This window comes from Nicotiana tabacum, chromosome 17 (assembly GCF_000715075.1).
Source record: "Nicotiana tabacum cultivar K326 chromosome 17, ASM71507v2, whole genome shotgun sequence".
NCBI classification, from domain to species: domain Eukaryota; kingdom Viridiplantae; phylum Streptophyta; class Magnoliopsida; order Solanales; family Solanaceae; genus Nicotiana; species Nicotiana tabacum.
This window is the reverse complement of record NC_134096.1, coordinates 234,363-249,970: the sequence shown is the minus strand read 5'-3', so window position 1 is coordinate 249,970 and position 15,608 is coordinate 234,363. Positions and strand designations below refer to the sequence as shown.

General features: G+C 36.1%; 1 protein-coding gene across 1 annotated transcript; it reads right to left on the bottom strand.

Annotated features, from left to right (window-relative positions):
• Nucleotides 1-3,628: 3,628 nt before the first annotated feature.
• Nucleotides 3,629-8,776, bottom strand: LOC107801553 (uncharacterized). The gene is made up of 13 exons (XM_075233836.1): nucleotides 7,864-8,776; nucleotides 7,417-7,521; nucleotides 7,271-7,313; nucleotides 6,873-7,054; nucleotides 6,505-6,603; nucleotides 6,117-6,416; nucleotides 5,912-6,025; nucleotides 5,729-5,758; nucleotides 5,289-5,378; nucleotides 4,946-5,212; nucleotides 4,748-4,861; nucleotides 4,425-4,542; nucleotides 3,629-3,941 (listed from the first exon to the last, which is right to left on the bottom strand). Exons 1-12 carry the CDS (start codon nucleotides 8,581-8,583, stop codon nucleotides 4,444-4,446), a joined length of 2,163 nt encoding a protein of 720 aa, XP_075089937.1. The 5' UTR covers nucleotides 8,584-8,776; the 3' UTR covers nucleotides 3,629-3,941; nucleotides 4,425-4,443.
• Nucleotides 8,777-15,608: the final 6,832 nt, after the last annotated feature.

Genomic DNA, 15,608 nt, shown 5'->3' with positions numbered 1-15,608 from the left:
TTAAGGTCATTTGAAATGACCAATTTAAGCACTATAGATTTCTTTCAGAGAAGTGGAGTAAAACGATTGGCAATTGATAAGAAAGTTTAAATCATCAGCAAATAACACACCATTTATTATTTACACATTGTCCCACACAAGGAGAAATACACAATCTCCACTCACGAATATGTAAGAATACAAAACACATTGGAAATACTCACAAAGCATAGTATTTGTTAAAACAGCCACTTATGGCATGACTTGAGTACGAAAGCTTTTAGGCAATTCTATTTTCGAAGTCATTTTAAAATATTTAAGTCGAGACTTAATTCATAACCTTTTTCACATCATTTCATTTCATTGGCACTGATGGCCATAATTATAAGATCATTATTGGCACGTTGGCCATATTCAGTGTTTCATGCTCACCTTATCAATTTCAAATATCATTATCATCATCAACAACAAATACAATTAAAATCAAGGTGTGTAGTACACATGTGAGCAATTTAGAGTCTAAAGCACATAGAGATATTTCACAAAATTTGGCATATTAGCCTTCATTTGAACTTGACTTAAAGTCGAAACATTATTAATGCACAACCCATATTTTAACACATCCTCAATTTGTAACATAACATGAATAAAGCATTTAGGATGCTTGTTGAACATATATCTTTCAACCCAATCTTACTTGGATTAGCCAGTTTCATAATGAATCATTCGGGACTTACATAATTTACATGAATATCATGGGATTCAATTCTAAGAGAAGAGTTTAGCCAACATACCTTGATGGAGCTCTTTAGTGATATTAAAACCACCAACTACTCTTACAACTTCAATCTACATCAACATAATTCAATGGGACCAATATTAGTAACATATTCCATAATTTAGGCCATTTTATCAAACACCTAGTAGGCATGAATCTCTACATCTCTTAACCATAGAATTAGTTCATCCAACTACTACCATTTATCAACAATTTATCCCACCATCATTCTTAAACAATCCATAACTCCAAATATCACATACATGACCATCCATCCACCCTCAACTAACAAAAAATCATCAAGTAATCACCTTTTAATCTCTACAATGGTTATGTATTTAACTTGGGAACTTATGATTTTCAATCACCATACCATAAGTTCCAATACTTAATTCATACTCATATTCTCATAAATATATCCATACATGTAAGTCTAAGGGTGTAGGATTACCTTTTGGAAGAAATTTTTCAAAAACCCTCCTTTAAGTTCTTGAAGAAATTTCTTGAAGATCTATGTATTTTATGGATGATTGAGTTAGTTTTAGGGTGGAATTGATGGAATGAAACACCAAATTAGTAGGGACTACTTACCTTGAAGATGGGGGGAGTTGGAGGTCTTGAGAGAGTGGAGGAAAACCCCAAAGTTCGGTCAAGAAAAATGGGATAAAATGAACCTCAAAAATCCCAGCGCTAGGGCTAGCTCCCCACGCTACCCTGGGAGCCCTGGGAGCTGGCGATGGGAAATCGTTTCTCTTTTTCCTGAAAATGGGCATAACTCTCTCATACAATGTCCGAATTTAATGATTCTTTTTGCTACGGCTCTGTAATTTCAATACGGATCTAATGCATCAATAAAAACTGAATTTGGAGCTCGTTTTCTAAATGTGATACCACATATACGCGAAGCAACGTCGTCGTTGAAACACTTTTGATGTCAAAATAATGCGGTTCCACCCCATAGGTCTTCTTTGATACTCGAATACGTTATTCCCGAATATCGTTGTCGCACTTTAAATTATTAAATCATTAGAAAATTTTAACGGGGCCTTACAGTTTTTGGATTGCCCTCTTCTCCTTGACTTTGTTCTTCCACGACCATGACTTTGTCCTCTTTGGTTTCTCCCCCTACTTTCGGTATTAAAAGCAGATCTTGAGGAATCACTTAATTCTCTTCGTCAAATATCTTCAGTTAGAACCAAGTCTTTAATATCATTCAATTTGAGTTTGGTACTTCCCGATGAACTGCTAACTACAGTTACCGTTGCAGACCAACTCTCCGGTAGAGATGCTAGTAGAATCAACGTCGTGACTTCGTCATCAAATATTATATTAACAGAACTCAACTGAGTTAATAATATATTAAACTCATTGATATGTTCCGTGACAGATCCACCTTGTGTCATCTTTAAGTTGAACAATCGACTCATCAAATAGACTTTATTTGAAGCAAATGACTTCTCGTAAATATTTGTTAGCACATTCATCAAGCCTATAATGGTCTTCACGTTAATGATGTTAAACGCCACATTTCGTGTTAGCGTCAAATGAATCACACTAAGAGTTTGGCGATCTAATAAATCCCAATACGCTTTGGCCATATTCTCAAGTTTGACCTAGGTCAGAGGTAAGTGTAATTTTTTCTGGTACAAATAATTCTCTATTTGTATTTTCCAGAATCCAAAATATTTGCCATTGAACTTATCAATCTTAACCTTCCCTTCTTCCGATGCCATTTTTCATAAATTTTTATGTGAATAGTGACTGTGAATAGTAACGATGAATTCTATTCTGTGTAAGAAAAAAATATCCCAACAAATAGACAAAAATCAATATTGGTGAACAGAACTATCACTTTGAATGAATAGTACTTCACTATTGTGAATAATGTTAGAAATGATGATTAATAGTGCCGCACAATTCTTGTGAATTGTACATGCACCAATATCATACTTTTCTACTAGAATTATATTGTCTGTGCTCTGATACTAGTTGTTGGGAGGCGTGTCATACTAATAAAAGGAAAAAAATATTCAAAAGAGAAAAATAATAAATTGCACAAGATTTACGTGGTTCGATAATTTTTGTCTATCGACGGTCACACAAAGAAGAGCTCTTTATTAATTGAAGAGAAAGAAGAAGTTGAATATGATTTACAATTGAAGGAGGGGATGCCTATTTATGGGCAGAATGTCTGCTCAAAAGAAATTTCAGCGAATGTGAATACAAAGAAGACGGCACGGCAAATTGCTAACCGAATTCTTCTTTCAAATTTGCAGCATGCAAATTTTGACTTGGTAGGATGAGAGAGGCTGCCCCAAATTTTTTCCACGTTTTCTTTCTTCTCTTTTTCTCTCTGTCTTCTGTTATATAGCTATAACTTTTCTTTCTTTCTTTTACGAAGAAAGTGATTTGTTCCCATGAAGAAGCCTATATTTAAACAACTATTAAAAACGGGGAAAAAGTTTGAATACCAGGCTCAGCGGGTCTGTCACGCAAATTGTTGCCCCCAAAAGGAAAGCATAGGGATGAGAAATGGTCCAGAATTAGTTGTCTCCTTTTTGCCCATTTAAACAATCTCAGGCCCTTGAGTATTATTATAGGTGAGATGATGACCGCTTTGAAAAACAATTAATATGGAGAACCCACAAAATTGGGATCTTGATGAGAGGAATTGAAGCCTTATGTTGATAGCAATAGATTGGCTGACCTGATGGGTGTTGACGAATGACGAGGTGCGAGCTATGAGAAATTGGAGAGGCAGAAGTCATACTTATGTGATAGTATATTATTCGAGTGCTAGAAAACTAGATATAATGGGAAAAAAGATGTATCGATGAAAGTTGAGGGTGAAGCTGAAAACTTTAAAAAATATTGTCAAAAAGGTGTTCATATATAACTTCAGTTAGAACAAGCTTTTCATATATAAGATAACATAGGCCTGTAAAGTTCGGTATGAAACCCATGTCATCTACAAAAGCAAGCATCCAAGAGCCAGTATTGAGTCATAAAAATAACAGTCTGTAAGAATATAAACAGATATAGTATGCTACTAGACACCACATCCAAAAAAGCTAGTTGTTAATGCTTTCAAGAACACAAAAAAAAACAACATTAGGTTGTCATATTCTGAACAACCCGTAAGCTTCAGCCATTATAATAGCTATCACGCTGCATCACCAAGATCCTACAAGATGGGCCAGAAAACCAAAAGGAGAAAAATAAGCGAGTATAACACTCTGGAAGAATATATTTTAAACTTTCAGATAGATCATGTATAATAAGATATCAGTAGCAAAACTGAGTAACTATCGGGCATCAAGAAGAAGCATTGCATATTATCCGTACAAGTAGATAATCACATCATCGTACACTCGTTCAGAGAAACATCAAGAGTAACAAAGTAAAACTAACAAAGTGAACAGAATTTGCTAGAACTGAATGTAAAAACAAAATACAAGCGAAGAACTAGGAAGAACCAAATTGCATCAATTAATAGAATGCAATTATCCATGTTTTTACGGACAAATAACCCAAACTAGTCGATAGAGCTTAGCTGTTTCTCAGTTCAAGAAAATGCAGGTGGTGATTTAGCGTCTTTAAGTCTTTTTTTTTTTCATCTGGCAGCATGCATCAGACTAACAACTTTGTTACGGAGAAAATAACTTACCTTCTGTGCAGTGACAAATTCAACATGAGCCCTCAAAAGAACCATCCTCAACCGAGTTGGGTAGATTTCCAACAAACAATGTTTTTGATCCCGGAGTTTGAGCTTTAGGGGTCTTTTGCTGCATTATGAACATCATAGTTTTAAGTAAAATACAAAACGCAAATATAATTTTGTAAAGCAAAGAGACATAATAAATAGTGCAGCTCAACCAATTGTAAGAACAAAGCTGTAACTAATTATGAAACCCGCTGGAAGAGATGCAGATCATCTAGTTATGCCAAAAAGGAATATTCTGATCAACCCAAAAGATACGAAAATATTACCTTCTTGGGAGTTCTCGATGGTTTTTCATACTCTTCTTCTTTAGAGGACTCGTCTTCATCAGAAGATTCCTCAGAACTACTCTCCTTCTTTGAGACAGCTGGAGTGCTAGAGGGCTGTGAAACAGAATTGTGAAATGATGAACTAAAACGAAATACAAGTTGGAATATTTTCATTTATCACTCAGCATATGCCCTTACATCATCATCTGAACTAGACTCGTCGCTGGATTCTTCCTTTTTAGAGGTAGCGGCAGTACCCTTTTTAGGTGCAGCAGCAGGCGCCTTATTAACGGCATCCTCCTCCTCCTCAGCGCTGCTATCATCCTCAGAACTAGACTCATCACTTGACTCGTCTTTCTTTGAAGCTGCAGCTGAGCCATTAGCAGGAGGTATCTTGCCTGCAGGAACATATTCCTCAGAACTACTCTCCTTTCGAGTATTTGAGACAGTTGGAGTGCTAGAGGGCTGTGAAACACAATTGTTAGACAATGAACTAAAATGAAATACAAGTTAAAATATCACGAATGAAACATATCCAGACCTTGATCTTTTTCTTTTGAGGCTCTTCTTCATCACTTTCTTCAGAAGTATCATCCTTACTCTCATCATCACCGTCTGCAGATGAAGGAATCTGCAAAGGATGGGGAAAGCAATGAACTACAGAATGTGAACCGAGGCTAACAAATTACTAACATCAAGTCAAAAAAATGGAGATAGATTTTCGTGTTAGTTAAAATGATTCATCGTCGAAGATGATATATCACAAGTAAAGGGATGTAATGTCATTTCACCTATAAAAAAATAAGCCTTTTTAAGAAACCATTGATTACCGTAGATGTTCATTTCTGAATTGCACGAACGAAAGGGAAAGGTTCATTTTATTGCCAAGTAGAACATTATGAAATACAATTTAAAAGATGATGGAGACTTATCAAAGTAAATAAAAAATAAAAGTAGAAGATGAAGATTTTGCCAGCCTACCTTCTTTTTACATACAGCAGCAGCCTTACCCTAAAGAAGAAAATTATCAGACAACATGCAAATGCAAGTAAAATATGATAAGTTACTCAAAAGGCAAGTAAAATACTCACTTAAGTAAATAAAGGATTTCATGCGATAGCAAGAGGACAAAAATAACACAAATCAAATATCAAGTGGTCAAACCTTGTCCGAATCAGAATCATCTTCATCAGAGTCGGTTTCTTCGGAGCTGTCACAATTCTTTTTCACGGCTTGAGGAGCTTTTGTTGGTTGAGAAACTACCTTAGACGGAGGCTCCTGTCAAAAAGAAAATCAACTATAGCATCAAGGAGTAACATTATTAAAATATCAATATAGCACCAATTTCATCAACTCCATATGCCCTTACATCATCATCATCATCATCATCACTGGACTCGACACTAGATTTTTCCTTTTTTGAGGCAGCAGCAGGCGCATTCTTAACAACACCCTCCTCCTCCTCAGAGCTGCTGCTATCATCCTCAGAACTAGACTGATCATCACTTGACTCGTCTTTCTTAGAAGCTGCAGCAGAGACATTAGCAGGAGGTTTCTTGGCTTCAGAACTGCTATCTTCCTCAGAACTAGAATCATCACTCGAATCATCATTCTTCTTAGCAGCAACACCATTCTTACTTGAAGTTGCAACAGCCTTCTTAGAAGGAGCCTATACACCAACAGAAGCAGAGTTAGTTACATCACTGGCCAAAATATATCAAAAATATGCTAGATTCTGCTAAGTTAAGAGATATTACTTCATCCTCGCCTGAAGAATCTGAATCCCCCGAACGGCTGGCTAATTTTCCATTCTTGGCAAGAGTCACTTTCTTAAGAGGTGTCGGTGTTTCAGTAAGCTGCATATATATAACAAAATAAGAATGAGACCCCACATTATCAATTATATGACTACATATCTAGATGAATTCAACAGACATACTACGCAATACAATAAAAAAGGCAACCCGGTGCACAAAGCATGCAGCTTTCACGCAGGGTCCGGGGAAGGGGCGCACCCCAAGGGGTGTAATGCAGACACCCTACCCTAATACTATGCAATACAATATAAATCAAAATTCTGCACTCAATAACTTGGCTAGACGAAAGCAGTTAGTGCATGTATTACCTTCTCGTCTTCTGGCTGAGAGCCATCGTCACAGGAACTGGTTTCTTGTTTCTTCTTCTTCTTCTTCTTCTTCTTCTTCTTCTTCTTCTTCTGTTTTTCAGCAGCTTGTGCTACAGCCAAATGCTTCTTTTGCTTCTTTGTACTCACTAACTTCTCAATTTTATTCTCAGCTTCTCTCTTCCCTGTAAACACACACGAATTAGTCACACCACCAACCAAATATCTCCTCCTCTACCAAGAACCAGCAAAAACAATCCTTTGAATTTCCTATGGTAAAAAGGGTACATGAAAAAAGTATTTTTGTGCTCATACAACATGAACTCTAAGATCCGTATACAAACAAAGCAAATAGAACAAAACCTTAAAATCCACAAACAAAAAGAGGCAAAAGGTCAAACCTTTCTTCATGGGTTTGGTCGGAGCAGCTACAGCAACATCAGCCTTGCAAAACACACACACACACAAAAAAACAAAACAAAATAAAAAAACGGGAAATTAATTGAAACTCAGGATACTGTTGAACCAAATGAGATTAAATGGTTACCTGAATGAAAGTATTATAGGCATTTGAAACTAATTGTGTGTGCTCTATCTTTGCTTCCAAGTAGGCTTTTAATATCTCTTGTTCAAGTAGTTCAGAAGAATGTCTCTGAAATATAATTCAAACACAGTCAAAGATCATAGAAGTCACCGAGATTTTTAAATTTTATTTAAAAAGAGAGGACCTAAAACAGTTCATTGAGATGAGAAGTACAGCAAAAAGCGACATTCAGCTTAGCCTACCCAAAAAAAAAAAAATTATAGATGCTTACCATTTAAAATCAAAATATTTAAACAAAGACAAGACGAGTTTGACATGTTAATAAGAATTAGTTTCACACAAGACAGAGGAATTGCAAATTCAATAATACTAAATAAGGCATGAGAATAATATGATTAAATTTGCTATTGGATCATAGGAAATGAATGAGAAAACTGAGCAAGATTTTACCATTTCTGGTTTCGCTTTGATCTCCTTCACCACTCTCCCAAACTTCACAAGTAAATCCTTGCTTAGAAAATAAAGATCCAACCGTTCTCCATCAACTTGCCTTTGCGAACGTGACATAGCATTTGCTACAAGTTCTACATCTTCTGCTATTCGCTTTAGCAATGCTAGCAGATTTTGCGAACCCAGTCCAATTTTCGGTATTATTTCCTGTATTGGCTGTTCAATTTCTGGAATGTGTTGCTGCGACAGCCAATTTTCCAGCACGTTCTTTTTTACTGGCTGCCTGGGTTCCGATGTGTTTGGGGTTTCCGATTTCCCGTCTACAAACTCTTTTTGGTGTTCGGATTCTTTGGCATTAACCATCCATATTTTTTGAGACAACTGGAACAACTCCACCTCATGTGGAGTTTTTGGACTCTTTTTACTGCTAACATTTTTCTCATATTTTTTCCTCAAAGCTCTAACTTTTTCTCTTAACTGAGTTAATGTCGCTTGAAGCATAAGAGAGTCTATAATGTAATTATAAAATGCAAACATATTTGTTTGTATATCAAGTCCTTTTTCTTTACGGAACTTGATAATACCTGTAAGTATGGATACTTCGTCTTCATCGCTCCACACTTTAGAAAAAGGAGTAAGTTTAGACTTGTTCTTTTGAGCTGTTCGCTGATTTTGTGCTTGGTCCGTAGAGCTGGAGCCGGAACCTGCATCATTCGCCATTGTTTGTTTAGAGTGAAAGAAGAAAATTAAAGAAGACACCTATAGTTGAGAGAGAGATGTTTGGACTGAAGAAGAGTTTAGGGAACTGAAGAGGCAGGATATGGTGAAAGAAGGAAAGAAAAAATGAAGAGAGATGAAGCAATTAGGAACTGAAGAAGTGGAATAGGAATTGAAAGAGGCAAAATGTAGGAGATAACAGAATACAAAAACGTTTGTACAAATAACTAAGGCGCGTGATTTTGGATTTTGAAGGTCTTGTCTAATTAATTTGTCAGGAGCACGCACGCAGCCTAAACTCAAACTTAATTACTGTACTCCTTATACAAGTCGTGGCCGGAACCAAAATGTTGTTTTTTTTGGGACGAATAAACAAAAATATGTGAAAAAAATACATAGTGACTAAAATATGTGTAGTCTTTTTAAAAGATGCTATATATATAGCGTTTTTCACTAAGACGCTATATGTATTATGTGAGCCCACAAATAATTCTTCTGGGCTTAACTGACATAACAATAATTCAACTAGGTATATCGTCTTAAACTAAGATGCTATACTTCAAATAATTCACCCCCAGACTGGTTTTTGCCTTTATATAAAGACATTAAGGATTTTGTAAAAATCCATTAAAAAATACTCTCAAGTGTTGTGAAATTTTTCTTTGTTAAGTTGTTTTGCATTTTGTCATAATGTCTGAAGAGCGAAAAATTAGGGTTTCATTATATTGGGGGGGTGAGGTTGTGGTGGCGAATAACTCAGTAAGTTATAGTTTATCTCCACAGTCTCATGTTAAGTTGTCACTTACGATGGAGTACGATACATTGATATAGTTGTTATGTAAAAAAAATGAGTGTGAGCAAACGTTCAAGGAATCATAAAATAACCGAAAGATATCCATATTTTGTGACTCCGCAAGGGGTTGCTTGTTATGCTGAGTTTAACATCGAAGACGATGAAACTCTGAGAGATTATTTAGGACTCCGGATGAATACCAGGAATTTATTGTGATAAAAATATTGGAAAGTTACGTCAAGGCTGAAGACGTTCGCAATAATGTGGTTGTGCAAAGTAGAGAAATCCCTCAATCATCGGGTGGTTATTTTGGAGTAGTTTTAGTCGAACAGGTTTCGGCTGAAAGAGTTTGTCTGGATCTAAACTTATCTTCACGGGAGAATGAGAAGCGAGAAAATAATTTCTCCCCTAGTATACATAATCCACAAGCAGAGTGATAAACTTCAATTTTCCTTTGTGTTACGATGTATATTTTTTTGTATTGTATTTGTATTAACACTCATATATTTCACAAGGGGTACCAACCATATATGAATTTTACAAGTTATGAACCAACGGTCAGTTGGAATATGCCGAGTTTTGGTGTGTTGGATCATGGTGGTCCATCCGGGAGTCAGTATCAACAAGATAATGTGCATCATGGGATATCAACATATTATGATTTGTAAGTGAATATATGTTGCGGCCAAACGCACACACAAGTATACGCGGTCGTCAAGTAATAAAGTGACTAAAAGTCGGATGTCAAACCCACGAGGACTTGTGATTAACTATTAACTAAATTAGACGATCCTAATTATCTAAACAAGAATTAAACCTAAAAATATTTGATTCTAAACTAATTAAATAAAAAAAATATAAATAATGAACTTTGAACAGAGAAAGAGCAGATTTTTTTAGTATCAATGTAATGAAAACGATCTAGGGTTATGGGCTATCTAACAATCCTATTGTATTCTTTAATTGAATTGACCGACTAATTTATCTAGCTTATTGGTTGAGAGGGTTAATATTGCTCATAAGAATCTGTCGAGTTCTTACTCACCTATTCAAGCTAACCTAACGCCTATATGTCTATGGAGTTAGAATCAACAAGAACACATTTATAATTCCTATAAATCAACCAAGCAAGGCAATTAGGTATATGTCTATCCTAACCACGAATCTGTTTTCCGATGCCCGAGTTCAAGAACTTGCTCTACTCAATCCTATATGCAATATAGAATTCCCACTTTCGAGTTCAGTTCTAGATTCGTAGATAGTATTCAATTGGTGATCAAGCAATTAAATAATTAAGCGCAAGATTGAATAAATAAACCAATATGATAAATCAAGAGGCAAAATCAATATCCGAATAACAATAGTCATGAAAGAACCACAACCCTAGAACGTGAAGTTTAGCTCCACAGAGACATGGTAGCCAAATAACAAATCATACAAAGAAATATAAAAGTTACTAAGTTTGGTGGGAGAAAGATGGAACTTGATGAATTCCGGCCTCCACGACAGCTCTGTGCTTGTGTTTTCCTCTCAAAAACGTCCTCCTCCTTTCAAAATAGGTTTAGGTTGGCTTTTATATTAGTTGGGGCATCTTGGGGTCGAAATAACCGAGTCCTAGTCGAAATAGGACACTTTTTCGTCTTGAGCGTCCAGGGCAGCATGGGGCGCTGGCCCTGGCGCTCAAATTTCTTGGCTACTGTAAATTGCGCCATAGCCAGCGTCCCACGCTCGTTGTGGCCCTCAAATTTCACTTTTTGCGTTTTTGTCCCGACTTAGCTCTAATTCGCGCCCTTTCGTCCCAAATTGCATCCGAATGATCCCTACACATAGAAATACCAAAAATTAGTACAAATAATCATATTAAACATCTTAAATCGTCGAGACATGAGCAAAATGTGAGGCGATATATATCAAAATATACATACATTAAGCCAATTATCAACACCCTACACTTAAACGTTGCTCGTCCTCGAATCAACCAACAAATAACTCTATCTTTGAGCACTCTCCACCAATGACCATGGTTGATAGCAACAATTAAACTCTAGCATATGTTATCACATACACTTCCTTTTAACTTATGCCATACTTCAAAAATATTCAAACAAAGACAACGTGCTCATAACAATCCTAGGCTCAAAAACCGACTCAATGTCACAATGCACTCATGGCTTGAACAACCAACATCCTAAAGGAGTCTAATAATGTTACCTATCCCTCTTGAAACCATGTGCCCTCACAAAAAAAGCAAAGAGAGTAAAATCAATCCACCCATTCGAATCTCATGCTCACATATATCAACGAAAATCGCTCACTCTCACAAAAGAAGTCACATGCATGCAATTGGTACCATATGCTTGCCCTTAATGTAAATCTCTACTAATGTAAGCTCGCTCGATCTAAAATCAATTAGGACTTTTTCATGGTTGTAATGTGGGCTAAGGGACGGGTAGGATATATTTTAGGAATAGTGACTCAACCTCCTAAGCACTTTAACACATCACCAAATAACTTAAGCGCAAATTCTTCAACACCACTTCAATCTCCCAAATAATATGACCCCCAACAATATTTCCTCTTTCTTTAAGCACTACTTTAATTCATACCCACTAGCAAGAACAAAACAATAATTTATTCATCTATATTTTTCTTTCTTTTTTTTCCAGATTTTTCTCTTCTTTTTTTTTAATTTCCGCTAGTGGTGTATTATTTTACAAAGTAAGTGCACCCTTCTTTATTTCATTGGTTCCACTCAAAATCTACCCCACACTTAGTCCCTTCTTACTTCTTTTAGCGCTCATTTCACAATTAAAGTACTTTAAGAGGTAAAAGGATAAAAAAAAATATCAATTAAGAACAAAAGGGGTATAGAGTTGTAATATGGGTGCCAAATAAAAGTCTATAGGCTCAAAAGGGTTAACTAAGGATCAATTTTTATTTGTGATAAGCAATTAAGTTCAAAAAGATCAAAGAAAGCCTAAAATTATTTTTCAAACCAAGCATTACCTAAAATTTTGCTTCAACTCACATACCGGGCAAGTTCTAGACACAAGTACAAAAACATGGACTACACAAAAATCTCACCACACATGGCACATGACTCACTAAGGACGGCCCCATTCCGAATCTCAAACAATGCAAGTATTCACGGAGCCACGAGATATTGAGCATTAAGCACAAAGTGAGCACAAGTCAAGAAACCGAGAAATACGTGCCACAAAACATGCTATCCAATATATAAAGGCATCAAGATTAATATCAAAATATAGGGGAGATACTAGACATGCCAAAGCACAAATTTTCTACTATGAAACAAGTCAAGGGCGCTTAGGTTCATCATTCTTCCTCCTTTTATTTCCTAAATTCCTAATCTACTCGGAAAGAAAAAAACTACCCGGTTCAAACTACATCCCATGGAAAGGAACCGAGGCACAAAGAAAAACCACAGGGGATTATTACTACCTAAAGAAAGCTAAAAGACATATTTTGGATTTTTGTTTAGACTTTAATCCCTCAAGAAAACTGTCTAGGAGATCAATCGTCGGGAAAAATCCAAATTTTCTACTTTTTTCATTTTTTTCCCACAAAAGCTACTACACTTAAGAATGAGTACTACAACTAAGCTAAAATAGCACAGAAACTCATCCAAACGATCTCCTCACCCCATACTTAAAATTTTGCAATGTCCTCAATGCACACTATAAATAATAAGAGGGTAAACGAGACTCCCTGGTAGGCCAAAGGCCTAAGCAATAGTGGCTCACGAGGTACTCAGACTTCCCCCAGACATCGTCCTTTGTGTGGGCACCCCACACTTAGTCCTCACCATCTAGCTCGCTTTTGCACTCTTCTAATGGCTTTGCTTCTTATGCTCATAATCCTACAAAACAAAAATAAATACTACAAAATAATAAAAATAAAATAAAATAAAAAGTAATCAAAAATAAAAGAAAGCAGTAAAGCTGGGTTGCCTCCCAACAAGCGCTTGATTTAACGTAGCGGCACGACTTGAACCACTTTCTGCCTCCATCTCGAACTTATGGATTGTACCCCTAACATGGCATCCAGTCTGTAGCTATGCTCCTTTGGTGGGGATACAAAAATAAATAGGCCAAGTAACAAATTTTTCACACTATACTTCTCGGCCTTTATATGAGGAATGTAATTTTTTCTCTCTGGCACGACAAATCCAAGAATGTAAGCACCCCGTTCCTCATCCATTGGATCCTCCAAAGGTTCAGATGACTCGATTTCCATGTCATCATCCAAACACAATTTTGAAAAATGTATGGAATGAGGACCAACACACCCTAACTTTAGATTTGTATTACTCTTTATATCCTCATATGTACACACACTAGAGTCTTCACATATAATATTATCTACTTCCTCACATGACTCTAGAGTGCTTTCCTCGACATGGACATCATCAATACAAGTATGGACGAATGATTTACTCTCCCCTTTTAGCTCCTCAATTTGGCGTGTAAGCTCCTTTTCAGCTTCACACAACTCAGAACTATTTTGTTGGGCGTTAGACGCATCAACCTTTGCAATTAATTTAGCTCCCAAGTCGTGAATATCAGTGCCAAATTTTCAATCTCCTGTCCCAGTTCAGCTCTTCCTTCTATAAAGTGTCTCGTCCTATCAGTAATTTCCTCACGTTGAGCCTCATATATTTCTAACTTTTCAGCTTGTTCCACTAGCCATGTTTGGCTCAAAATCTCCACTTTTTCAAAATTTTCCTTTTCTTGAAACTCGCTCTCTTCATTCAATTCTTCCATATTAGCCTTCATTCTTGTGATTGTTGCCGTCATTCTTTTCATATCTTTTTTGAGTTCATCATGTTGCTCTGCTACTTGCCTCAAAATATCCCTAATATATGCATCACGTTCCATATCTTGCACTTCATTGCCCCTATCAAACTCACAAACACTCATTAGAAAGATCATAATAAGGGCTCAGAGAAGGATGAACAAAATTAGGACAACCATCCCAATGGCCATCTTGACCACCACACATATTACAAATATTCCACTCAAAGGATTGAGATTGTGCGCACAACTCGCTCCTGGGAATATTCTGACAATTTTTCCACCAGTGGGGTCCTCCACAATATGGACAAGGATCATCAAAATAAGAATAACCATCATTCGACCAATTTTTATTCCAAGATGCCATGCTAAAATAAATAAAAAATACTAACTAAAATAAAATAATAAAAAACATGAATAGATAAAATAAATAAATAAATATCTAATCTAGAAAAATAGCTAATTTCTAAGTCCCCGGTAATACTGATACTGAGCTGTGTTGTGGCCAAACGCACACGCAAGTATACGCGGTCGTCAAGTAATAAAGTGACTAAAAGTCGGATGTCAAACCCACGAGGACTTGTGATTAACTATTAACTAAATTAGACTATCCTAATTATCTAAACAAGAATTAAACCTAAAAATATTTGATTCTAAACTAATTAAAAAAAATATAAATAATAAACTTTGAACAGAGAAAGAGCAGATTTTTATGATATTAATGTAATGAAAACGATCTAGGGTTATGGGCTATCTAACAATCCTATTGTATTCTTCAATTAAATTGACCGACTAATTTATCTAGCTTATTGGTTGACAGGGTTAATATTGCTCATAAGAATCTGTCGAGTTCTTACTCGCCTATTCAAGCTAACCTAACGCCTATATGTCTATGGAGTTAGAATCAACAAGAACGCATTTATAATTCCTATAAATCAACCAAGCAAGGCAATTAGGTATATGTCTATCCTAACCACGAATCCGTTCCCCGATGCCCGAGTTCAAGAACTTGCTCTACTCAATCCTATATGCAATATAGAATTCCCACTTTCGAGTTCAATTCTAGATTCGTAGATAGTATTCAATTGGTGATCAAGCAATTAAATAATTAAGCGCAAGATTGAATAAATAAATCAATATGATAAATCAAGAGGCAAAATCAATATCCGAATAACAATAGTCATGAAAGAACCACAACCCTAGAACGTGAAGTTTAGCTCCACATAGACATGGTAGCAAAACAACAAATCATACAAAGAAATATAAAAGTTACTAAGTTTGGTGGGAAAAAGATGGAACTTGATGAATTTTGGCCTCCACGGCGGCTCTGTGCTTGTGTTTTCCTCTCAAAAATGTCCTCCTCCTTTCAAAATAGGTTTAGGTTGACTTTTATATTAGTTGGGGCGTCTTGGGGTCGAAAT

Coding starts and splice junctions, on each gene's coding strand:
- LOC107801553 (XM_075233836.1), bottom strand. CDS start 8,583: ATGGCGAATGATGCAGGTTCCGGCTCCAGCTCTACGGACCAAGCACAA. Junction 7,522..7,863: donor TCAAAGCGAAACCAGAAATG/GTAAAATCTTGC, acceptor ATTATATTTCAG/AGACATTCTTCTGAACTACT. Junction 6,417..6,504: donor ATTCTTCAGGCGAGGATGAA/GTAATATCTCTT, acceptor GTTGGTGTATAG/GCTCCTTCTAAGAAGGCTGT.